This window comes from Festucalex cinctus, chromosome 6 (genome assembly GCF_051991245.1).
Source record: "Festucalex cinctus isolate MCC-2025b chromosome 6, RoL_Fcin_1.0, whole genome shotgun sequence".
Classification (NCBI taxonomy): Eukaryota; Metazoa; Chordata; class Actinopteri; order Syngnathiformes; family Syngnathidae; genus Festucalex; species Festucalex cinctus.
In genome coordinates, this window is record NC_135416.1 from 4401342 (window position 1) to 4427693 (window position 26352).

A 26352-nucleotide genomic window follows, 5' to 3' on the forward strand; every position below is an offset into this window, starting at 1 on the left:
ATTTATGTATTTATTTATTTGTCAAGAACGCCAAAATATATATGTATTACTTTTAATATTTTCTCAACTAAAAATGTGCCTTTAATATTCTGCTTAATTTCTCTCTCTCTATCTTTTTCTCTCTAAAAGGTTGCTGTGACATCTTGGAAGTGAGTTAAAGGGTTATTACATGGAGGAATGAATGTCAGAAATACGACGAAATACCACACAAGCTTGCACCTTTATTAATACAAACCAAGGAAATGTCCTCTATTTTGTTATGATCATTAAATAAGTGTGCTAGGAAACAAAACACTTGTTTTTTTTTTTTATTGAAACAAACCTTTAGTCGTGGCTCTATCTCACTAATTAAGACACATGTATTCCTTTATTTTTCTGCTACAATGGCCATATTGTGCTATTTGCTTGCTAGTGGTATGTTTTTTTGTAACTTATTTTCATCTCAAACACACAACATGCCGCCAGCATCCAAACGCAAAGATAATGAGTAGCGTAAAGAAAGAAAAAGTTGTTTTGCAAGAGCAGCTTCCACCTCCTCCAGCCTTGCGGGTTACAGCAGAACTGGTGTAAAAGGCGGGTGGGGGGGGACGCTGATGGCCATCGATCCAAACAGAAGGTGCTGTCTGGCACTCCGGGCCATTCGCACGCTCGCACACACACACACACACACACACACACTGCTGGCGTTCAGTGCGCACATCCGTCGACAACTTTGCCAGTTAGTAATTTATTTGAATGCGATGTTGGATGCCGCGAGTGCGCGCGCGTGCTTTTCTGCATTTGGTTGACGACCCACCGCACAAGTTTTTTTTGAGCAGAGAACAAAAGCGCGGCAAAGAAAAAATGGCCTCAGCTCAATCAGGATTTTTCGGGCTTCTGTTCAATACTTAACGATAAGGAGCAGACATTGCTGTTGTTAAAGGGATACTTGACACAATGAGCCATTTTCAGCATTAAAAAGTTAATATTTTGTCTAGAATTAACTCATTCACTGCCATTGATGTGTATATCTGTCAATGGCAGTGAATGAGTTAAGTCAATTCCGTTCCCATTGACGTGTATATCCGTCAATGGCAGTGAATGAGTTAATGTGGTAACTTCATTATTTTTCATGTCACTTAATACCTTTAAAAAGTAATTTTTCTACTTGCTGTCGACTGATGATGACATCACCTGTGCTGAGGAAGTCGGCAACGACCAATCATGGCTCAGTTTGCTGACCAAACCCAGAAAACAGGTGAGCTATGATTGGTCGTTACCTACTTCCTCAGCACAGGTGATGTCATCATCAGTCGACAGGAAGAGGAAAAAAATGGTTTTAAAGGTATTAATTGTACATGAAGAATAATGAAGTTATCAAATTCATTTTGGACAAAATATGAACATTTCACTGCTGAAAATTGTTCAATGAGTCAAGTATCCCTTTAACTCATTCAATGCCAGCTCAGTAAAAAATAGATATTTGACGTATATATACGTCAATGGCAGTGAATGAGTTAAAGAGGAGGTCAACCTCAAATATTTCCTGACAATAATATGTTATATGTGACCTCACTAGTCTAAACATGACATTCTGATTAATATTACATTTGTGGAATGTAAGTTATGAAGCAAAATCCAGCCGTTTTTAGCCATCTCAGGGGGTGGCCATTTTGCCACCTGCTGGCGACTAAATATGACATCACAGTTGCTCAGGGCTCAGACAGTGCCCAATCACAGCTCACCTGCTTTCTGAAACTGAGCTGTGATTGGTTGTTACGTAAAACCCGAGCAACAGTGATGTCATTTTCACTCGACAACAAGTGGCAAAATGGCCGCCCCCTGAGATGGATACGAACTGCTGGATTTTGCTGCTAAACTCAAATTCCACTAACACAATATTAACCAGAATACCGTACTTAGACTAGTGGGGCCACATAGAACATATTATTGGCAAAAATTATTTTATTTTATTTTATTTTATTTTTTTTGACTTCGTCTTTATGTAACATTAAACTTTAGTAAACGTTTATAGATAATCATCCAGGCCCCTAAATCCCTAATTGTTGTTGTTAGGTATGAAGAATTGTGGCATTTAAATTGTCCATCCCTGCGTTACGAGCAATATTTGAGGACATATTCCTGGTTACTGTCATATAATATTAAAAGATGACAGGCAGCTAAAAAGAGTCCCTATTTTCAGTCCCATCTGACATCCGGCTCCTCTCACCATTCCGACAAAAACAACTCCCCAAAGTGTTCCCGACCTGCTAAAAGTTTTCTTTAACCCTTCCTCGTTGGTGCAAGAAAAAAAAAAAAAAAAAAAAAAAGCAAGGCGGCAACGGCGAAGAAAATGGTCATCAAAGCCAGACAAATTGACACCTTTTTGCCGAAGCGTCGCGAGTCCTCGCAATTTCGCACACTTTTCCCTCGACGGCGACGCCAGGAAGGCGGCCAAAACTCGCCGCTTTCCAGATGGACACTCGGCATCTGAATAATGAGTCACTAAGAGATAAAAAAAAAAGAAAAAAAAAAGAAAAACTTGCATGGGAATGTCTGCCCGCCGTTTGCAAAGCGAGCAATTTTCCCTCTCACCTGCGCTTACGTTTCACTGACTTTACACTCTGCGATTTCTGATGGCGCTTCAAGTTATTTTGAGTCACTAGTAGACGCTATACATATGTGTATATATATATATATATATATATATATATATATATATATATATATATATATATATATATATATGTGTGTATATATGCACATATATATATATATATTTTTATTTTATTTTAATTGCATGACTTCATTAGTTAAGTCACAATTAATCGTAATTTTTTTATCTGTTCTAAATGTACAATTAAATATTTTTAAAATATATTATTTGATAAGTTTTATACTCTTGTTCCCATAAGAGTGGAAAAAATGTAGAACAAATCTTTCAGTCATTGATACAGTAATTTCATAATAATTCATAAAATTGTTAAAATTAATAAGGTACTGTACTGTAAAAAAAAACAAAAAAAACAAACTGTGATATTGATTTGTGTTGAGGTCATTTTTCTGCCACTAGGTGGCATAATTACATTTGTAAGACGTTGGTGACAACTCAGTGCATTTTTCTTTTCATATTAAAGGAATACTTTACATATTTAGCCATTTTTGGCAGTCAAACGTTAATATTTTGCCTGTAAATTTGATATTTTCATTATTTTTCATGTACAATTAGTACATTATGCAACTTGCGGTCGACTGAAAATGACATCACAAGGGCTCAGGTAACCAATCACAGCTCAGCTTGTGAATGTCATATGACCAAACCTAGAAAACAGGTGAGCTGTGATTGGTCGACTCGTTACCTGAACCCTTTGTGATGTCATTTTCAGTTGACAGCTAGTTGCAAAATGTGTTTTTAAAGGTACTATTTGTTTGTGAAAAATAATGAACGTATCAAATTAATTATAGACAAAATATTAACTTTTTATTACTATAATGGGCTAAATAAGTTAGACCTATATAGTCCACAAATATATGCATTATTATTATTAAATATATTTGTGCTAAATTTTGACGTGGACATGTCTGCTGCGTTGCGACTGGAATTCCAAGTAAGGGCCATTAATTGCGCATTAAAAAAAACGAGCGGTGTTAAAAAGGAACTGAAAAATTAACTCAAAATTAACGCACTGTTTACACCCCTAATATATATAACAAGCGATTAAAAATTTTCAACTAATTATTTTGCACAAGTTTCTAAAATTAACACATTCAATGCCAGCCCAGCAAAACTGCATCATTTGACGTCTTTTTCCGTCAATGGCAGTGAATGAGTTAATCATGATTAATCTCACACTTTTTTTTCTTCAAAGCCACACCAATGTTTTGTGGAGAAACTGATGCATGTGCTCACTTTTTTTTTCAGACTTTTCTCCTCAACTCTCCACATTTGGTCTCACCAAATGTGATTATAGAAAAAAAAAAAAAAAAAAAAAATGAACGCTGGAATTGATCTCTCCCACAAGCTTGTTTGCAACACTCCGCACACACGACACACACACAACACAATTTGCGGCGTCCTCCTCAAACAGGAAGTGTGCGCTACAACATGACAGCACTGGCGGGCCGCTCTTCGCTGGCCTAGATTCTCTGAAATCCGCTCTGGAAGTGCTCTCGTCCTCAGCTGCCATCACGGGCGGGCGAGCGAGCGAGCGAGCGAGCTCGGCCATCTGGCTGCGGCGCGCATCAAATCCCAATCTGCGTTCATTTGACTGATACGGGGGCCATTGTTTGTTTTAGACGGATTAATAAATGCTCTTGTGGTTACGTCGGCGGGTTTGAAAGTTTGAAAGTTTTTGTGGTGCCATGCCGCGGCTTGCCAGGTGCGCTGCGGGGTCACTGCTGAAAATTAGATGCGTCTAAGCCGGCAAAATAAAGCTTTTATGTAACAGCAAGACAATGAGACGTTGCCTTTGAGGGCATTTGTACATCCACTCAGCGTGGAGCTCCTTCAAAACGAGATATATGGCACACACAAAAAAATATCCAGGAAATTGGAATGAGGACTCTTTCTGGTAATGGGAGAAACTGCATAGAGCAGACACATGGAATGCAGTATACAAGGCCTTAGGCTGATGTCACACCTGATTGGTATCCAATAGCAATCGATTATCCACACTTTTTCGAATGTTGGACTTTTGTTCCAATGGCAACATATTTACGACGAAAGATAGAAAAGATCTTTTTTTTTCTGATCATTTGTTACTAGGCAGAATTTATCAGGTACAATTATTGTAACTACACAATTACTCGTCTCCAAATAGTAAAATAAAGCTATCAGTCCCATGTTTCGAACAATTACGCTAAAACAAGAGTTAACCCATTAGATTTCTTCCCACTTTTTAGTGTTTTTAAGACTCTGCCTGATTAAAGTAGTTTTTCTTTTACAACTTTATTTTTCTTTCCATTACCCATCCGTCCGTCCGTCCGTCCATCCATCCATCCATCCATCCATCCATCCATCCAATCATCCATCCATCCATCCATCCATTTTCCTTTATCACTTTAGTTAATAACAACACATGCTCTACACAATAAATTATAAAACTTCATGAGCAAGCTAACATTTTAGCTAGCTAGCAGCAATGTAGATTTTTATTTCTTGGTCATTTGTTGCCGGGTAGAGTTCATAGGGCACAAATGCAACTGCCCCAAAGTTAACAACAACAACAGCAACAATAAAATAATAATAATAATAATAATAATAATAATAATAATAATAATAATAATAATAATAATAATAATAATAATAATAAAAATAGTAATAATAATAATAATAAAAAATAAAAATAAAAGACTTCAACTTAAAGCAACATGAAATTTACTCATCATGAGTAGCCCCACAAATAAGTCTCAAGAATCCAAGTCCAGAAACAAACAGGAAGTCGGCCATTTTGGTTTGAAGCGACCATTTTAGCGTAATTTTCCAAGGTTGGAATAAAAATAGCTCCAGAAGCGATTTAAAAATTCAGCCCCCAAATCCAGTCTCACTTAGCAACATGAAATTTGGTAGGCATGTCTATCATGAGTAGACCCACAAAAAAAGAAAAAGTCTTTGAGACCCCAGCTTGAAAAGACACTCAAAGTCTGCCATTTTGGCTTGAAGTGGCCATTTTAGCACAATTTTCAAGAGGTCCAACAACGACAGAGCTATGAGCCCCTCTTAGTCATGAGCATCATGAAATTTGGCGAGCATATCTATCATGAGTAGACTCACAAAAAAAGTCTCATGAAACCAAGCCCGAAAAGACACAGGAAGTCAGCCATTTTGGTTTGAAGAGACCAATGTCGAGTCATGTTGGCTATTTCCAGGCATCCTTTCAAAGGCAAAGTCATGTCTGATTGCTACCAAATTTGTACCACGTGTTTGATGGATGATGCCAAGTTGCAAAAAAGTTTGACTTTTTAGCCAATATGTGTTGGGAGAGATTGTCAATCAAGTTTGGTGATTTGCCATTAAACAAAACTCAGACGGAAAGTGCAAATTTTGTCTTGATTTTTGTGAACTATACATCTTTACTTCTTTGTCTCTTCATATACACGCTCTCTCTCTCTCTTTCTCTCTCTCTCTCATACACACACACACGCGCACCCCCACACACACACCGACACATGGTGTGTTATGCAATGGGCGATGCCTAATTACCACTGACATCGCGGAGCCTGTTCACTTGCGAAATTAATCATGACACAGGCGTCACATTTCAGTTTTTTCCCCTGGGTGTGTGCAGCAGCCGACGAAACGAAGAAGTGCACAAAAAATACCCATTTGTCAGCTTATTATCAGACACAAGGTGGCGCACACGAGAAAGGCGGGGAGGGGGGGGTAAAAAAAAAAATGTTGCTTGATAATTAGCAGGACGTTGTTTGTTATCCGTTTGGACTCCGGGGAGGCGGATGGGAAATAATGAACTATTTCATGCGTAACGAGGCTTTACGTCTGTAGAAAGCGTCTTGTGGGCCTTTTTACGGTCTATTTATACAGTCGATGTGCTGTACTGGAAAGCGCTCGCAGTCCAGCCAGCTGCACGAGTGAGCGTTAAGTTCACGATTACGAATAGATGAGGTGAGACCGCGACGAGTGTGTAGCCAAGTGTGGCATAATTAATGTGACAAATGTAACTTGGCCAGGAAGGACGACTGCAATCAAAATTGCTGAAGTTACTATATTATCTTTTTTTTTGAGGGGTTTAACCACACCCACCAACATTTTCGCCATCTAATCTAAAGTGATGCCCTGAGATTTTTTTTTTTTTTTTTTTTTTTTACAAATAAATACATCTTACATCAGTAAACTCTACTGAGCTCACTTCACAATCAGCAACAGTTGGACAGTTGGGCAAAGAGTTATACTCCCAAAAAAAAAAAAAAAGGCTTCTAGCTGTTTCATAATTTTATTAATTAATTATAGACTTTTTAAATATTTAATTTATTATTTATCAATTAAACAAAAAAAACCTATAGGGATACTTTACTTATTTAGCCATTTTTGACAGTCAAACGTTAATATTTTGTCTATAATAAATTTGATATTTTCATTATTTTTCATGTACAATTAGTACCTATAATAACACATTTTGCAACTTGCAGTTAATTGAAAATGACATCACAATGTGCTCAGGTAACCAATCACAGCTCAGTTTGTGAATGTCACATGACCAAACCTCGTAAACAGGTGAGCTGTGATTGGTCGTTACCTGAGCACTGAACGTGTGTCATTTTAAGTCGACAACAAGTGGCAAAATTGTTTTTTAAAAGTATTAATTGTACGTGAAAAATAATGAAAGTATCAAATTAATTATAAACAAAATATTAACTTTTTATTGCTATAATGGGCTAAATAAGTGAAGTATCCCTTTAATATTTTGTCCAGAATGAATTTGATAACTTCATTATTTTTCATGTACAATCAATACCTTTAAAAACTATTTTTTCCACTGATGATGACATTACCTGTGCTGAGGAAGTAGGTAACGAGTCGACCAATCATGGCTGAGCAGTTTTCTGGGTTCGGTTAGCAAACTGAGCCATGATTGGTCGTTACCGACTTCCTCAGCACAGGTGATGTCATCATCAGTGGAAAAAATAGTTTTTAAAGGTATTGATTGTACATGAAAAATAATGAAGTTATCAAATTCATTCTGGACAAAATATTAATTTTTTTACTGCTGAAAATGTTTCAATGAGTCAAGTATTGCTTTAATAAGAAACATTCCTGATTGGGAGGTACACACTGCTTTTTTATTTTATTTTATTTTATTTTATTTTATTTTATTTTATTTTATTTTATTTTGGGGAGGTTGACGATACTAATAAAGGTCACAATATTGTAAAAAAAAAAAAAAAAAAAAAAAAGAGCTCATACTAAAAAAAGGCCCACACGATTGTGCTTTGTATATGACAGCAATGCATATAAACAACCTACAATCTCCAATAAGACTTAATATTGAAGCAATTATTTGTTAATGCACGCACATATTAAGTTCCTCCACATATTGACTCGTTTCACAAGCACATTACGTTCCCTTCACCTGACCATTGGCATTGATGTTAAACATAGAAGGCCAAAACATCCTGAATGAAAATTAAATTAAATTAAATTAAATTAAAATTAATCATTGTGTGTAGGCTGAGCTTGGCAGCAAACTTTGCCGGTATGCCAAGAAATGCAAATTGCCCCCAGATTGTTAAAAAATATATATATATATATATATATTTTGGAGAATTGATTGGCTATACAAGTTAGCATCCGTTTGAGTTTATCTAACAGGAATTAACATGGCACGTATTCATGTTCCATTTTAGCATCTAAGCGTGCACAACAAGCAGGAATATCAATTTTTAATCGACTTGACACAGTTACGTCGAAGGTTTTATTTAATGATAATTCCCCGTATGTTAATGGCCTGATCCGGAGTCTGGCAGCAACCTGTAAAGCTCGTGTGCCCACTGAATATGTATGGATGGCTCCTTGCGGGGTAAACATGTTATTCCATTAAAGCAGCCCGTAGCCCGCGTGGCGCGGGGTTCGTGTCCAAACCCCAGGTGGCGCGCACAACATTACGGCTGAGGCGAGCCCGCGCATTTTCTTGAGCATTTAAATCGGCCGTGACATCCTCGTAGTGGGGCAGCTTAAGGTGACTGGAATCTGTGTCAACGCGCAATTTTTCACGAGTTGGTTGATATTTGTTTACGTCTGTTTACGGCACGTTCTCACGGGCAAAGGGATACTTGACTTATTTAGCCATTTTTGGCAGTCAAACATTCATATTTTGCCTATAATAAATGTGATATATTCATTATTTTTCCACGTACAATTAGTACCTTTAAAAACACGTTGCAACTTGCTGTCGACTGAAAATGACATCACAAAGGGCTCACGTAACCAATCACAGCTCAGCTTGTGAATGTCACATGACCAAACCTTGAAAACAGGTGAGCTGTGATTGGTTACCTGAGCCCTTGTGATGTCATTTTCAGTCGACAGCAAGTTGCAACGTGTGTTTTTAAAGGTACTAAATGTACGTGAAAAATAATGAAAGTATTAAATTAATTGTAAACAAAATAAATTGTATTGCTATAATGGGTTAAATAAGTGAAGTATCCCTTTAAATATGAGATGAAAACGGCGTTGTTTTGGATTTAGGAACAGTATCGCGAGCATGGCTGCACTACAAACAGTTGTGTTAAAAAATAATATGGGTTATTAACTCATTCACTCCCAGCCATTTTCATGTTCTATTGCCATAAAAACATGGAACCTACCAAAGGAAAAATGTGTCTCTTCTTTCATCAGGGAAAAAAAACAAAGGAGTACGGTATATATATTTTTTATCTGTTTTGTAGCAATTAGCATTAGAATTACCTAAGTTTCATCATTATTCACAAACCTGTTGAAAATACTGGGGAAAAGAGCTTGTTGCAACATGGACCTGGTTGATCTCTTATACTTTGCTGCCACCTGCTGGCCGTTTTTTTGTTTTTGTTTTTTTGTTTTTTTTTGTAATAACTACCATCGCTTTAAGCGACCACTTCAGGTCAGAAACTGCATCAAAGCCTTCATACAAAAACTCTAGCAAACAAAAACCTAAAAAACGTATCAATACGTTTTTGGGAGAGAATGAGTTAAAAAGAGACCAACACAACTTTTTGGGCTATTCATTTAACCCAGAAAGTTCAATTAAAATTAATAACGCACAAACAGTCCAAAAAGTTGACTTATTTTTTACCCATATTGGGTTATTTTATTTACCCAAATGTGTTTAGAGTGAATCATGTGTTACCAATGACTGTGTCGCATAAATTCTACCTAGCAACAAGTGATTGGGCAAACCGATATTTCAGATGTGACTTTTTGTTGTTGTAAATCATATTTCTAAATCATAAATGTACTTTAACTTAAGTGCACAATGAAACTGCGCAAAATGGTGACCAGCTTTTCTTCCTACACAAATTTAATCAAAACAATGAACCCAACCTTGGGTAAAATAAATAACCCAATCTGTTCAAAATCCACAGCTACCCTTTGAACGGGTTGGGAAAAACTACGCAGCATTTTTTGACTGCAAGCGTCTTGAACGCTTGCTGTCATTTACTTTGTGTTGATTATTTGTTGTTGTTGTTGTTGATCAGGGGCAAATAACATACGTATTACTTCTTTGTGTCCTTTTTCATTTCTATTTTTTTTTTTTTTTTTAACGGAATGAAATAAAAAAATGAATTGCATTTATTTAACCTCAGAAATGGGGGCAAATGAATAATCAACAAATGTGTGGGTTATTGATTTCAGCCATTTTGTGTGCGCGTGTTGGGGTTTAAATGAATAAACCCCAAAAGTTGGGTTGGTCCCTTTTTCACCCAATTTGGGTTATTTTATACCCCAAATTGGGTTATTATAAACCCCATACCGCTCCCAAAGTCAGCTGGACCAGTTTCCAGCTCACAATCCGAGAGAAAATGAGAGTCTGTTGAATTAATCATACAAATGATTATGGTAATTAGCAATGCCGTTCCATTTCGTGCAACTATACTTCAATGGAAGTACATTTCAAATCGTCCATTTTGCTCCTCAGTCCTCGTGACATTGCAAATTCATGACTGCCTCCTGCAGACATCTTGCGCTGTCGATGAGGGAGAGCGGAGGGGGGGTGTGGGGGGGACCTCGTCTGAGAGTTAGCACGCTCCAGTTCACCTGTGCCCCCCCCCCCCCCCCCATCGTGAGGCCCCACAGCAGCTGAGCTCGCCGACAAAAAAAAAAGTGTCTGCCCATCAGAGAGGGATCACTTATTCTGATTGAAACATCGTTTGTTTATTTTTTAATGTTTTCTTTGGCTTATTGTTGTTACTTTCAATATGATATCGCAGTAGGGTATCAGCAAGAGAAAACTGCAGGAAGTTCATGATTTGCAGTCTGGGCTCCTTAGTACAAAAAATGTCAACAATAACATCATTTGCATGTCATCAAAAGGTGTCATTTCTCGTCGTCATGGTTTTCAGTTGAATGTGGATATTGCTGCACTTTTCTCAAAATGAAGTTCTTTTTTGGTGATGACAAAATTGACCAGTTTGATTCTATATTTTTTTTGGGAGGATTTTCTCCTACTCGATGTATCCTTCTCTTTATCTTTTTGTCCAACTGCATGCATGGCTCTCTGTCTGTCTGTGCCGTCTACTGGTCTGTCGATCTGTCTGTCCATCAATTGCGAGTACTTTGCCTGTGCTTTTTTTTCTCATACTTTTGATTAAGGACTTTTAAACAGCTTTAAAGGATTACTTCACTTATTTAGCCCATTATAGCAATAAAAAGTTAATATTTTGTCTATAATTAATTTGATACTTTCATTATTTTTCACATGCAATTAGTACCTTGAAAAACACATTTTGCAACTTGCTGTCGACTGAAAATGACATCACAAGGGCTCCGGTAACCAATCACAGCTCAGCTGTTTTTTAGGTTTGGTCATGTGACATTCACAAGCTGAGCCGTGATTGGTTACCTGAGCCCTTGTGATGTCATTTTCAGTCGACAGCAGGTTGCAAAATGTGTTTTGAAAGGTACGAGTTGTACATGAAAAATAATGAAAATATAAAATTTATTATAGGTAAAATATTAATGTTGGACTGCCAAAATTGGCTAAATAAGTAAAGTATCCCTTTAATTCAGTTTTTTCCCCTTCCTTTTTAATTATTTTTATTATTTTAAACTCCCTTTTATCCATCCATCCATCCATCCATCCATTTTCTTGACCGCTTATTCCTCACAAGGGTCGCGGGGGGTGCTGGAGCCTATCTCAGCTGGCTTTGGGCAGTAGGCAGGGTACACCCTGGGCTAGTCACCAGCCAATCACAGGACACACAGAGACGAACAACCATCCACACTCTGACTTTTATTATTATTATTATTATTATTATTACGACAATATCTTATATTTCTAAGTCTGGGTTATGGTGGAGCACTTTCATCGTCAGTCCTAATTAAGGTAGGAAGTGATTGGAAAAGGTAGCTTTAGGTGCAATAGTGCGCCATCTGGTGGAGGCTCGTGTCGCAGGTGACTCTGAAGGGAGTCTCCACATCCAGACCGGCAAGGTCACGTGACGCAATCGAGACGATACGAAATAAAGCCGGAAGTGACTTGAACGCCGATGATGGCCGATACCGACTGAAGCGCGCCATTCTTTTTTTTTTTTTTCTTCCCCCCCCTTTCAATATTCGAGAGAGGGACAGTCGGCGCGGGACACCATGTGAGACGAGTGCCTCCTCCCCTCGCCCTCCTCCCTCCCTCCACACACACCCACCCACCCCGTTCTCACTACCTCCCTCCCCCTCGCCCTCCCCCTTCCCTCTCTCTCTCTCTCTCTCTCTCTCTCTTTCTCGCTCACTCGCCCACCCCGCACCTCTTCGTCGTCTTCTTCTTCCACTTCCACTCGAGCGAGCGAGCAAAGCAGTACGCGGAGCGCTACACCGTCCGAGCCCGCTTGGGCTTTGTTGCAAAGCCCGCCGCTGAGGATTTATTATTATTATTATTATTATTGTTATTACCAGGGAGGCGCAACTATGCACCGCGCTCTCTTTCGCGACTCCAATTTATGACGTTTAATCACTATTTTTTTTTCTTTCTATTTGCTTTTCTTCGGGCTCCTCTGGATGCAAACACCTGACAACCACCCACCACCGAATGTCGTCTTTAAGGTAAAGCAAAACAGACAAAAAAAAAAAAAAAATTACGCTTCTTGCATGTGTGGAGCCGCTTTAAAAAAGTGTTGAATAACTTTTTTTTTTTTTTTTATGTTACTGACGTCACGCGTTTTGTTGAAAGCAAACGAAAACCCCCGCGAGTTTTTGTGCAAGTTCAATCTGTTCTGATTGTTTTTGTTTTATTTTAATGAACGAGTTCGCACCTGTTTGTCAGCTCGTACGACGAAAAGGATTCCGTTCATAACGACAAATAAGACGTCATAAAAATGGCATTGAGAGTATTTTTGCAAACAAAAAAAAAGCCCGCAGCTCGTGGCGTAGTTATTTTGAAATGATTTTTTTTAAAAGGGGGTGTGTACTTCGTCATGCACGTGCCTCGACGGCTCAAAGCGCCTCTCAAACAATATCAAAACACACGTTGAATCGTTACTCTACGTCGTTTTAACATGTAAATCGCGTATATGTCGTGTTTTCCCAACCCAAACAAAGCGTTCCAACTTTATGTCGCAGCAGTGTTGTGGCCGCCGAGGCTCGCAACTTTTTTTTTTTTTTTGATTGACAGGCGCCGGAACCAATCGGCGCTTTGACCTCCGAGTGCGTTCGTCCAATAGGAGCGAGGCATTTAAGGTAGCCCGGGAGACGTCACGTCGGCTTGTTAACTCTTCGGAGGCACCGGACCACCTGTCAAGATGTTTGTGGTCATGTAAAATGCAACAAATAAAACAATTCAATGTATTCATCTGCATAAATAAATTAAAAAAATATTAATGTAAATGAGGGTGGTTGAAGCTCCACTCTATGCATGACAGTTTGATTACTGATTCATTGATTGCTCTTTGGAATTGATCAAATCTATATTGAATTTATGGAGTGTGCAGTACTGGTCCGTGGCCACTAGGGGCGCTGTTGGTCACGTCACGTCGTGCATTGTTGAGTGACTCGAACAATCTGACAACATAAATGAAACCTTACAATATTTGTTTTTTGCAATGTCGCTTTCAACTCATAATATTTCGACTACCCTTAGTTTCATTATGACATAATTCTTGTTACATTTCCATATATAATGATTTCATTTACTAAAATTGAGTTGTTAAAATGTAATTATTTCCCCCCCTTGGAATTTACAAGTTGATCTCATTACATTTCTACTAAATCATGTGTTTAATCACATAAACATCACAATTTTAATTTAAAAAGTATTGCCATAATTTTTTTTCTCGCAATATCTAAACTTAATTTTTTTTTTTTCATTTTCATTCAACTCTACATTTTTTCTCAAAAATATTTTGCATGGAATTACAATTACTTAGGTACATGATATATTTTTTTTATTTTCATTTTATGTTTTTATTTCATTACTATTATGTTATTATATTATCAAATGCTCATTTCATATTCTTAAAATTTTGCGGTTTTAATCACTTAAAAGTTACTCTGACTTTATTTTTCTGATATTTTGACCTTGTTAAAACATATTTTTTTTTAAATTTCTCTTCTAAAATTTTGACAATTCTTGCAAAATGATGTCTTTATTTTTGTAAAATTACACTTGCGAGGAAGTTGCGAGGCGCAAATTGTCTTTCCATTGGACAGAAATATGAATTGAATTTGTTGATGGAATCTTGATACTAAAACCTCATAGTTGGAACTGGTGTAACTTTTTCTTGCCCTCTTTTTTTTTTTTGCAAGGTGACTCCATGAGCCAGCAATGGAGGCCAAAAGATACCAAAGTCTCTTTGAGGGGAGCGACACCGAGAACAGGTGGTCTCAGATCCCCGGCGCCATGGAGTTCTGCTGCACCGCCGAGGACTCCAGCCTGAGCGCCGGCGACGTCCTGATCGACATCGCCAACGCCGCCGACCCCAAAGAGGGCGGCGGCAAAAAGCCGGAGCAGCCGCTGCTTCGTCCCGGGCCGAACCAGAACTTCGGCCTGCCGCCCATCAGCAACAGCTCCCTTCACGGCCCCAAGCCGGAAATGGACTCCAAGGAGCTTTCCAAAACCGTGGCCGAGTCCATGGGACTTTACATGAATGCTGCCAGGGAGGCGGACTTTGCCTTTGGCCAGCACGGGGGCACGGCCAGCCCCGGGAAAATGCAGTACCCGGTATGCGGGCGGCCTCTCGAGGAAAGCCAGTGCATCTCGGCCAAGAGCCCCAAACTGAAAGGCTTTGCCTTCCCGCAGCCGAGCGGCGGCGACGCTTCCGCCTCCGCCTCCGCGCTGGCCTCGTCGCTGTCCGGCAGCCCTCAAAGTTCCAGCCCGGGGGGCGGGAACAACATGGTGTCGTCCACCACCACCAGCCCCCCGGCGGGCTTCGGCCCGGCGTGCTCGCCCGTGAGCCATCCGGCCCTGGCGGGAGTCCGGCGCAGGAACCCGTCGGCGTGCAGCCCCGTGGAATCCAGCACGGTGGGCTCGCCGCCCCTCATGAGGTCCCCCATGTCCAGCCCGCGGAGTATGACCAGCGTGAGGTCGCCGCCGTCCTGCAGCGTCCGGTCGTCCGTCTCCAGCCCCGCCGCCGTCCGACCCCCCGCCTGTAGTCCGGCCATGGCCATCGGGAGCCCGCAGAACCCTTCCTCGGGAGGTTTCCTGGCGTCCAGTCCGAGCGGTGAACTGGGTCTGGTGCCGGGCGACACCTGCAGCCCCGAAGCCGCGGGTCTGACCACCGACGAGCCGGACTTCAAACCCTACGAGTTCCCCAAAGTGGAGATGTCGGACGGGGAGGTGTTCAACGTGGGTTTGGACCAGATGGGGATGGTGAAGTACATCAAGAACGAGCCAGGGACGGATTTGAGGAGCATGTGCCTGGGGGGGTCCAAATGCAACACCTCCTTCATCACGCAAATCAAGAACGAACCCGACAAAAGTGACGGCTGCATGAACCCGCAGTCCTACTGCGAACAGTCGCCGCCGCTCGGCCTCTTCCCCGCGTCCGAGACCACCTACTTGTCCCTGAGGAATAACGTCGACGAGTACAGCCTCTCCGGAATCTTAGGACCGCCGGTGTCTCTCAACGGGAACTACGACCCCGACGTGTTCGCCAACAGCGTCCTGTCCAAAGGGGTTAAGCAAGAGTGCAGCGACGCCGACTACTACCAGGAGAGCAACGGCGTGCCCGCGTCGGCCATTGTTGGAGTTAATTCCAGCGGACACTCATTCCATTACCAGATCGGCACGCAGGGGACAATGTCCTTGGCGCGGCACGACGTCCGGGACCAGTCCAACCCCTTGTTGAATCTCATTTCTCCCGTGGCGGCGTTGATGGAGTCGTGGAAGTCGCGGCCGGGCATGCCGCAGGGCTCGCTGTCGGCCCGGGGCGACGGATACCCGGGTCAGAACTGCATCGGCGACGGCATGACCAGGTAAGCAAAACATTTTGAGGCGTTCACAGTGTTTGGTTGGATTTTAGCTTTACGCTGAGCGGACTTGGGAAAGGTTGTCGTCGCAGATTCTACAGTTTAGTTGCATAATGATTCTCATACACTTTTCTTGAAAAACTCTTAACTTTTTTTTTTTTTTTGCAAAATGTTTCGATGTTATTCATCTAAATTCTGATCTCATAACAGTACGGATTTTTTTGTTTTAACATTTTGTGCTAATTTATGTACAATTATTTAATTTCTCATTTTAAAAAAAATTCTCATAACATTATTATTATTATTATTATTATTATTATTATTATATACAAAGGTAAAATTACAACTTTATTCTCATAACATTGGATTTTTTTTTTGTAAAATTTTGACTTAATTTACATAATGTTAAAAAAAACAACGTTACATCTTTTTTTGTAATCCAATTCAGTTAAAATTTTGACGTAATTCTCGTTAACATAAATTATTTTCTCGTAACTTTGCTAATTTCTCATCATAATATCTTGACTTTGCTCCTCTAAAATAACAACATACATTATGCTCATATAAAAACTTTACCTTGAAAATCTTTATATATATAAACTATTTTTCATTAAAATTGTGACTCTGTATTAGTTCAACTGAGGTCATGTAAAATTCCAAGCATAACCTCTTTTTCCACAACTGAATTTTTTTTTCTTGTACATTCAAAATCGCATTATAAACTAAAACTCAAATGGAACTTTGTCAAAAAAAAGTAGTACCATGCTTTTTTTTCTGGCAATAACATGACAGCTTTTTCTTCGATAAAAAGATGACTTTATATTCATATTGATACTTTTAACCTGTAAAATTCCAACCTTTTATTTTAAAATCACAGCCATATCCACATGAAATCACAACTTTTTCGTAACTTAGCAACTTTTTTTTTAATCATAATTATTTTGACTTTAGCCGACTTCTGTATATGAAACTATAACTTCTTTCATCATTACTTTTTTCCTCATAATATTTTGACTTTAATCACATAAAACTAACAGTTCATTCTTTAGCTGTTCGTTTTTTTTTGTTTTTTGTTTTAAATTTTGCTATCCAAGTAAGCTCACTGGCCTACACTGTCGTACCTTATATGGATAATTATTGGACTCAATTTCCAACAGGTTGTCCGTCTCTTTGTTGCACTCAAGTGCAAGAGCATGAAAGTTGCTTTGAGAATTGCCGGCTAAAAAACAAAGGCGTGAGAATCATTCTTCACACTCGATCAAAGCACTGACGTACGCTACACTCACAACTTCTTACTGTAACTGAGTTGACCTCGAGTTGAGGCGTTGACTTGGGGGGGGGGATGTGATTTAATGGGCCAGAGTGTCGTGAATTATGAATGATTTATGACATGCTTTTGTTGCCAGACTGACGAAATAAACAGTTAGGAGTGCTTGGGGCTGGATTGTATTGTGGAACTAAGCGAACAGGCTAAAGGAAACTACTGTAACAACAACTCTATACCAACATTCTCACTCAGCTGGAAAGTTTTGCTTGCAACATGTTGCTGGCAGAAAGGCATTATGCAATATGAAATGAACTTTTAAGTCACTTCAGCATTTATTGTGGGAATATAATCCCCATAGGAAAAAAAATATATAAATCAGAATTATAAGTAGTGTCCAAATGTAATGTTAAAATGATACTTGACTCATTTAGCTATTTTAAATGTTAATATTTTGTCAAAAATTAATTTGGTAACTTCATTATTTTTTAATGTACATTTAATACATTGAAATACAAATTTTCCCACTTACTGTCAACGGAAGATGACATCACCTGTGCTGAGGAAGTAGGTCACGACCAATCGTGGCTCAGTTTACTGACCGAACCCAGAAAACAGGTGAGCCGTGATTGGTCGTTATCTACTCAGCACAGGTGATGTCATCTTTAGTCGACAGCAAGTGGAAAAAAAATTGTATTTAAAGGTATTAATTGTACATGAAAAATAATGACGTTGTCAAATTCATTCTGGACAAAATATTAACTTTTTACAGTTAAAAATGGCTTAATGAGTCAAGTATCCCTTTAAAGTGGAAGTCACTTTAATTTATTTAATTCAGTCACCGGTGTAATAACAGTATTTATTGATTGATTGAATTTTTTTATTATTATTATTATTATTATTATTATTATTATTATTATTATTATTATTATTATTATTATTATTATTATTATTATTATTAATTACATCTCTGGTGTAATAACCTTATTTATTGATTGATCGAATTTTTATTTTATTATTATTATTATTATTATTATTATTATTATTATTATTATTATTATTATTATTATTAATTCAATAATCCACTTTAACACAAGAATAAAGCTCCAAGTAGGATTAAAATTGTTTTTGAATTTTCAATTAGTTTTACTAGTTTGGAGTGGCTAGTGGCTTTGTTTATAATTTTTTAAAATACTTAATTTTAGGGTTAAAAACATAGCTTCAGTATTACTTTTAGGGTTTTTTTTTTTTTTTTTTTTTAACTACTTTTTTATTTTTTTATTTTTTTAGTACTGTATATATGTGATATAAGGGCCTGAAAAGTTCCGAAAACTTCACCCGAGCCTAGTTTCACTAATCAAATAGCATGCCGCACAAAAATCTCTCCAGGGTCCCACGGCCAAAATTGAGCAGTACGCCAGCCATTTTGGTTTAAAGCAGCCATTTTGGGGTGCGAATTCCAAGGCTCGTACTTTGGCTGGTATCCACGCTGACAGGATCACTGCCACCTTAAGTCCTAATAACATCCAGCTTAGCCTCGGTGTCAGACAGGACGTCTGTTTAAAAAAAAAAAAAGAAGAGTTGGCCTACATGCTGCGAGCAGACAGAAAGCAGCACATCTTTGCTACTGTATTCAGGGCCTAATATTTCAAGGCATTTAAAAAAAAAAAAAAAAGGTTACGTAACCATTGAAAATCCCTACAAACTTTGATCCGCCGAGAGCTTTGGATAACACAGCAAAATCCCTTGGCTCCCCTTTTTCCCTCTCTTTCACTATTCGTTTCCGCTGTAAGTGGTTTTAATTAAAGATGGCTTTTGATCTGAGCATTCTTTGAGTTTCAGCTGAAGATTCCCAGGAGAGGAGGATTTTGCTCTCGTTTTACGCAAATGTCACATGGCCGCAACGGGCCGTAAAAAAATAAAATAAAATAAAAAAAATCAAGTTTACATGATAGGACTTGAAGTGAAACGCGGTTTGATGGCGCGCATTCCAATGATGACCAACATATTTGAATGTATTTTCCCACAGGAAATAATAGAAGTAGAAATGATCTATTACATGGTCAAGCTGGCTATTCGAAAGCATTATTAGCTCTTATTAGAAGTATTTTACACCCCCCCCACTCGTCTAAACAAAGTGAACCGATTAAGCAGAAAAATCCACCTGTTTTTAGCCATCTCAGGGGGCGGCCATTTTGTCTTGTACTTACTGTCCACTCAAAATGACATCACAGTGCCTAAGGCAGTGGTGTCCAAATTGTGGCTCGGCCCACCGTCGAATTTTTAGTGGCCCGCAGCGTTAATTTTCATAACGTGTTAAATTTCAGCATAATTAATTAATTAACACGTTAAACTGACATCCCTCATTTTTTTGTTGTTGTTTTTATTTCCATTTATATATTTTTCATTGAATTTTTGAATTATATTTTTTATATCTGCTTTTAATTTTTCATTTTTATTTATTTATTTATTTTGCCATTTTTGGTCCTCCATACGTCGTGTGTTTTTTTTTATTACTATTGTAATCCCTCCATACTATGTCGAGCAAAAAAGCAAAAAAAAAATAAAAAAAGTGCAATATGAATTCACATGTATGTACATATGGTGTTCCACAGGGTTCAATTATGGGGCCTCTGTTGTTAACTACCATTTCTGCAACCGTTCTTTGCAGTTGAGAGGCTGAATCAAAGCTTTCTGTATGCTCTAGCATAAAAAAACAAAAAACAAAAACGTATAGATACGTCTTTGGGACACTTAGAACATTAAAACAAAACGTATATACACGTTATTGGGAGCAAATGAGTTAATGAGAACAACATACATACCTATCCAACTCTATTGAAATCAGAATATCTTTTTGAGAGGCAGTGTTAAAAAATTGCCTGCTAGAAGAAACAGCTGAATTTTATTTGGATTTAATCAGAGGCGCTTTAAATGGTGTGTCTTGACTCCCATTTAGCACAAGTGCGCGTGTGATTTTTTTTTTGATTTTTTTTTTTCCCCCCTGAGCCAAAGTCTCAGATTTCACACTCTGACACCAGCTTTTCGTGTTACTTTAGAAAAATTTCCCCTTAAAATGAGTTCCATCTGTACCAATTTTTAAGAGCTCATTGCTTAAAAGCACGTCCATCTTGTACGAACGAGATGGAAGCCGGTGTCTCGTCTGCCGCACGGAAGCAAGCAAGCAAGGCGAGCTGAGCACTCGGGCTGGACGGCGTCCAACTCTCAATGTTCTCCGAAGGGCCGAAAAGGCGTTCTCCAGAGAGCGTCCTAATGAGCCTTTAATTGTATGTTCCTCCGCTAAATCAATGGATGCAAATGATTTGATGATTTCAGACGCCGCTGGATACTAAATCGCCAATTAAAGCGTCAGCGTGCACAAGCAGACTCGTGGTGCATTGTGGGCGCTCTCGCCTGTTGTTTTAATGGTGTAATATTTCTGGAGTGCTTGTTTTTTTTTTTATATATATATATTTTGTTTATTCTCACTGGTTTATATTAATGCTAATTTTAATAGATAAAATTTTTTTTTTTTTTAAATTTTCTTTATTAAAGTAAAATGAAAATATTGTACATAACAACACATCCTGAAGTGTTTTCGCTGTAACAAAGTAATCATTGCTTTATTTTTATTTGCGTGGCGTGGAAATGAAACAGCAGCTCATGGAGTCGTTTTGTGCATGACACAAGGGTGTGAGTCACTTTCAAAGAAAAAAAAATGTTTTGAATATTTTCATTTGATATATTAAAGGGATACTTGACTCATTGAACAATTTTCAGCAGTGAAAAGCTAATATTTTGTCGAGAATGAATTTGATAACTTCATTAACAAAGATAACAAAGTATTTTTTCTGCTTGCTGTCCACTGATGATGACATCACCTGTGCTAAGGAAGTACGTAACGGCCAATCATGGCTCACCTGGTTTCTGGGTTAGGTCAGTAAACTGAGCCATGATTGGTCGTTACCTACTTCTTCAACACAGGTGATGTCATCATCAGTCGACAGCAAGTAGAAAAATTACTTTTTAAAGGTATTAATTGTACATGAAAAAATAATGAAGTTACCACATTAATTATAGAGAAAATATTAACTTTTTACTGCTGAAAATGGCTCAATGAGTCAAGTATCCCTTTAATACTTTAGTGGGCAAGAGACAGAGCCTTGAGGAACACCAGAAGGAATGTGATTCATCCTGTAAACCCCGCAGGCTCCAATTTCATCTGGTGTTCCTCAAGACTCTGTCTTTTGCCAACTGCCGTTTTAACAAATAAAACGAAAAATACTTAATTTGCTCAGGTAAAGTTTTGAATTCAAGCGATTTCAGTTTTAACCATCATATGGTTGGATCATCCGTGGTGTATCATTCTATCGTTTGTTCAAAGCAATGCGATTAACATTAGTGTCACATTTCTTGACTGCGAGAGTGTAAGAACAGGTGCTAAGAAAGACTTTAAAAAGTGTGATTTAAAACGTGTTATATATATATATATATATATATATATATATATATGGTCTGTATCGCGGATTTTCACCTTTCACTCTAAGGTCAGGAATGTATCCCCTGCGATAATCAGGGGTTGACTGTATACACAAAAAAAAAAGGTAAAACAAGAGTGACATTAGTGGAGTTGTTCTGTTTCTTTTCCCCGAGTCTGCAGAAATATTCTGAAAATGTCTTGTTACGCGTTGGGGCGAGCGCATGAATAAATCACTCTCGCCGCAAGCAAGAATGAGGTTATTCTCCCCCCGTCTATGGAAGTGTTCACCTCCAGCTCATGAATAGCGAGCGCGCCGGTCCGGTCCGGCTCAACCAGAGGTCGACGCTTCTTGCATTGAAAACTGTTTTTTTGGGATGAAAAGATGTTTTTCCTGCCACGCCGACAGTTATGAAACGTTTCCCAACTGACGAAGCAAACAATTGAACACATGAATCATTGCAGTTGTAGTAATATTCCCAATCTTTCGTGTGTCGGGGTAAGTAAGCCGGCACGGTCACTGATGTCTAAATGAATTCAAGCAGAGGCACTTTTTACAGTATGCCCTCCCCTGTTGTGGCAGAGCTGCAAAAAAATAACGAAAATGCTTTAATATATACGTGCCAGGTCAGTAAATTTCACTTTGTTAAAAATAATAAAAATGCTATAGTTTTGCATCCTTCATTTTTTTTAATCTCATATTTTTTAATACTGTAATTACAATGTATTAATTTTAAAATTCTTTATTTGTGTTTATTTTGTATATTTGTCATTTACAAATAATAATAAAATATTTCACTCAGTTTTGTTAAATATTTTTCATATTCATATTTCATATTTTTAATACTGTAGTTACATTGTATTAATTTTAAAGTTATTTTTTATTTATCTAGTATATTTGTCATTTAGAAATAATTAAAAAAATACTATTTCATTCAGTTTTGTTAAATATTTGTCATTCATTTTTAATAAAAAAAAATTGCATACTATTTTTCATTACATTAGAATTATATTATTAATTTTTAAATAATCCATTTTTTTTATCCAACTTTCTTTCAATATATTTAATGCATTCAAGTTGTATTGGGGGGTGGGGGGGTACTTTTCTCAGGGCATGTTCACTTTTCTGACACCCCAAAAGTTACTATACTTTTTTTATTTATTTTTTTACATTTTAAAATAAAATACAAAATGATTAATCTCTACGGTCTTTCCTAAAATTAATTTACATTTGAAAATTAAAATACATTTTAAACATTCTCACATTTTCTCAAACATATTTCATGTAAAAAAAAATCATGATGTTTTACTACTTCATTTTTTAAATTGAGTTATTTTCATTTAATATTTCTTAAAAAAAAAAAAAAAGCTTCCGCCAACACCCTTAAAACTGATGAAGTTAAATAAAATAACCCAAAATGGGTTATTTCTTAAAAACCCATATATTTTTTTTTAACCCATTCGCTATTGGGTTACAGTGTTTTTAACCGAGCAGTTATAACGATGAAGGCTTCAATGCTGCTAACCTGGTCGCTCTCGTTTACCCCAGATTGCAGCTTGTAACACATAATGTGTTTTTACATTTCCAAATAATTGTGCCTTTTCTTTTTGTGAGTAAGCGGCTAAGCGCTATTATAGCCGCCGTGCACGTACTTAAAGCTGAGACAAGCAGCCAGTGAGCCACGTTAACATTCTCACAATGCAAGTCGGACCCCCATAAAAGTGCGATCGCTGTTGGCTGGGGAGGTGTTCGGGGGGGCCAGGGAGGCGTAGGGAGTGGGGGGGTCTCCCAGCATGTGTGAATGCTTGTCCTCTCTTGAACCTCTCTGTAAAAAATACAGCCCGGTGACAAGAGGACCGGCTTTTTTCGGGCCAGGCCGGTCCTGGAGTTGCACTTTTAACCCCCTCGGTCCATTTCGGTGATATTAAAATGCATTTTTGACTTTTAAGTCAAAGCCTACCGACGAGTTTTCTTGCACTTTTTTTCTGGATGGATGATCATGATTGCTGAGAGTCTGTTATTGCTTTTTTTTTTTTTTTTTTCCCCCCCATATTCTATTGCATTGATGTTCACGTTACATTAGTTATAATTTCGACGCCGAAAAATTTCCGTCATATTTTTTGTCACAAACATTTTTTTTTTCAGATTAAAATTAAACCAAAACTTAAATAGAAGGCGAAAACAATAACTTAAAATTGATTGATAATTTCGTCAATGACTAAAACTAAAATTAAAACCACACAGTGACAAAAATTCACACAATCCAATCAGAAGGAATGAAACGCGGGTGCGAGAAAAGAACCGCTCAGAAACTGTTCAGTTTTCCCTGCACATTTTTTTTTTTAAATATTCAAACATGTTTACATTCATTGTGCAGCTCTATGATTAATCTCAAGCAATTATGCACTTTTTTTTTTTTTTTATTTAGGTGAAAACTAAGATATTACTGTCAGTTCAATATGTTTCATTGGAACAATTAATAAAGACATCGTTGTATTAAATGTCTTACGTGTTACACTACAGTTACCAATAAGGATGTAACGTCAATATCGTGATATCGTGATATTAAAACTGCCGCTCACAATATATCGTCGTCATCACGTCACGATATTAAAAGCAGCACATCTGTTAAAAGTCAGGTTGATTTCCATTTGTGCAGTTCTAGCACACTCCGGTGGCTAGTTTTTAGTGCAGTTTAATTTTCACAAGGCATGTTTTGGCCCTTCTATGTTTAAAATCCACGCTAATGGTCAGATGAAGGCGCACATAATATGCTTGTGAAGCGAGTCAATATGTTGAGGAAAAATTGCACGCGTGCATTAGCAAGTGCCTCAATATTTTGTGTTATTAGAGATTTTAGGTTGTTTATATGCATTGCTGTTATGTACAAAAGCACAATATTGTGTGTTTTTTTTTTTTCGTATGAGCTAATTCTTGTGACCTTTTTTGTATCGCCAATCTCTCCACAATATCGTGATAATTATCGCATCGTCACCTTCATATCGTGATAATATCGTATCGTGATATTTGGACATCTATAGTTACCAATAGGTGTAATTTTCTGCATTAAAATTGAAATGTATGCTAAAGGAAAATATCAACTTAACTGTCAATTTAGTCGACTAAAATTGCTTAAAAAAAATTCGTCAACTAAAATTGCTTTTTATTTCCGTCAACTAAAATTGGATTAAAACTAAAATACAAACCGATGACTATATTATGACTAAAACTTTCATTAATTTTAGTCAAAAGACTATAACTAAAACTAAAAATTTATTGCTAAAATTAACACTGCGTTACATAAATTAAAAAAACATGTTTTTTTGTATTTATTTATTTAATTATTTAATTTTTTTTTTATTCATGTTAAAATTATTTTTTCAGTAAAATTTACATTATTTTTTAAATTATATTATGCCAACTAATAAAAATAACGTACAGTTCATGTTTTTATGATAGTGCCAGCTTTTTTTTTTTTTCATTTTTGAAAGGGCAAGTCCTTCATTCAATCTGCATCCATTTGACAAAAAAAGACAAAAGTGCCGTCTGATTGATCACGCCTTCTATTATTGTTGTAAAGTTTAACCATAGCCTGAGTCAGCGTGGATTGCCACAGCGCCCATGTTTACGCCGCGGCTGTCCCCAGCACGTCGCTTTCGAAACACGCCGGCTGAAACCGGTTTCGCTGGAGTGTCGCTGCCAATCGCAATTAAACACATTAACCGCATCGTTTGCCCATGACGCCATCCATTTGCTGCTATTACAATACCTGAATAAAGCGGCGGCGAGTCATTTGTGGTGACAAAAATTAAATAATTAAATGGGAGGCGGGTCTGAATTAATACTCAAAGGGTGTGGCGTCCTAGATTTGCTTTGGTGCCTTTTAACCTGCCGCTTAAAACTTTTAACAGTCATTCAGTGTCGTTTTGTTTAGGTTATAGTCGTTTTTGTGTGTGTTTATACTTAATACTACATTATTTAATGTAAAATTAAAAAAACACATCTGTAAATTCTGTCCAGTTACATTGAGGGCTACTCTACAGACTAGCTTAAACGGCGACCGCAAAGCTAGCCGGTGACGTCACAATATCTATCTATACGATGTCATCGTGATGAGAATAATAATGCGCAATACCGTACCGTGACGGAGACAAAACAAACAAAACATTCACAGTGCGAGGTTGCCGGCAGGTCATGACAGAAAACAATTAGCACGGTGAAGCAAGCAGATTTTCACAAAGCTCGCTGACAGCATTGCATGAATATTTTGTACGACGGTAAGTCGACATGATTTATAGCTTAATGGCTAATTTAGCATGAATCATCTGTTTGGAAAAATAACAATACAAGGTTGTCAGCACTACGGGAAGGAAAATGATTCTTCACCATTCTTCATGTCAAAATGCGAATCTCATCGATCGTATGAAAAACAATTTGATGGTTCATTAACTCTTTTACTGCCACACGTTATCAAGACGTTATCATTCACGTCATCCTTGAGAACGTTCTATTTCATCACATTTCGT

The 26352-nt window shown here is 37.8% G+C and overlaps 1 protein-coding gene across 1 annotated transcript in view; it reads left to right on the forward strand.

Moving 5' to 3' along the window:
* Nucleotides 1-12403: 12403 nt before the first annotated feature.
* The window catches only part of nr3c2 (nuclear receptor subfamily 3, group C, member 2), a 76576-nt gene continuing 62627 nt past the window's right edge, over nucleotides 12404-26352 (forward strand). Inside the window, exons 1-2 of the mRNA XM_077523703.1 lie at nucleotides 12404-12724; nucleotides 14423-16090. Of these exons, the coding sequence (XP_077379829.1) occupies nucleotides 14442-16090 (1649 nt within the window). The 5' untranslated portion in view covers nucleotides 12404-12724; nucleotides 14423-14441. The remainder of the gene's footprint in view (nucleotides 12725-14422; nucleotides 16091-26352) is intronic.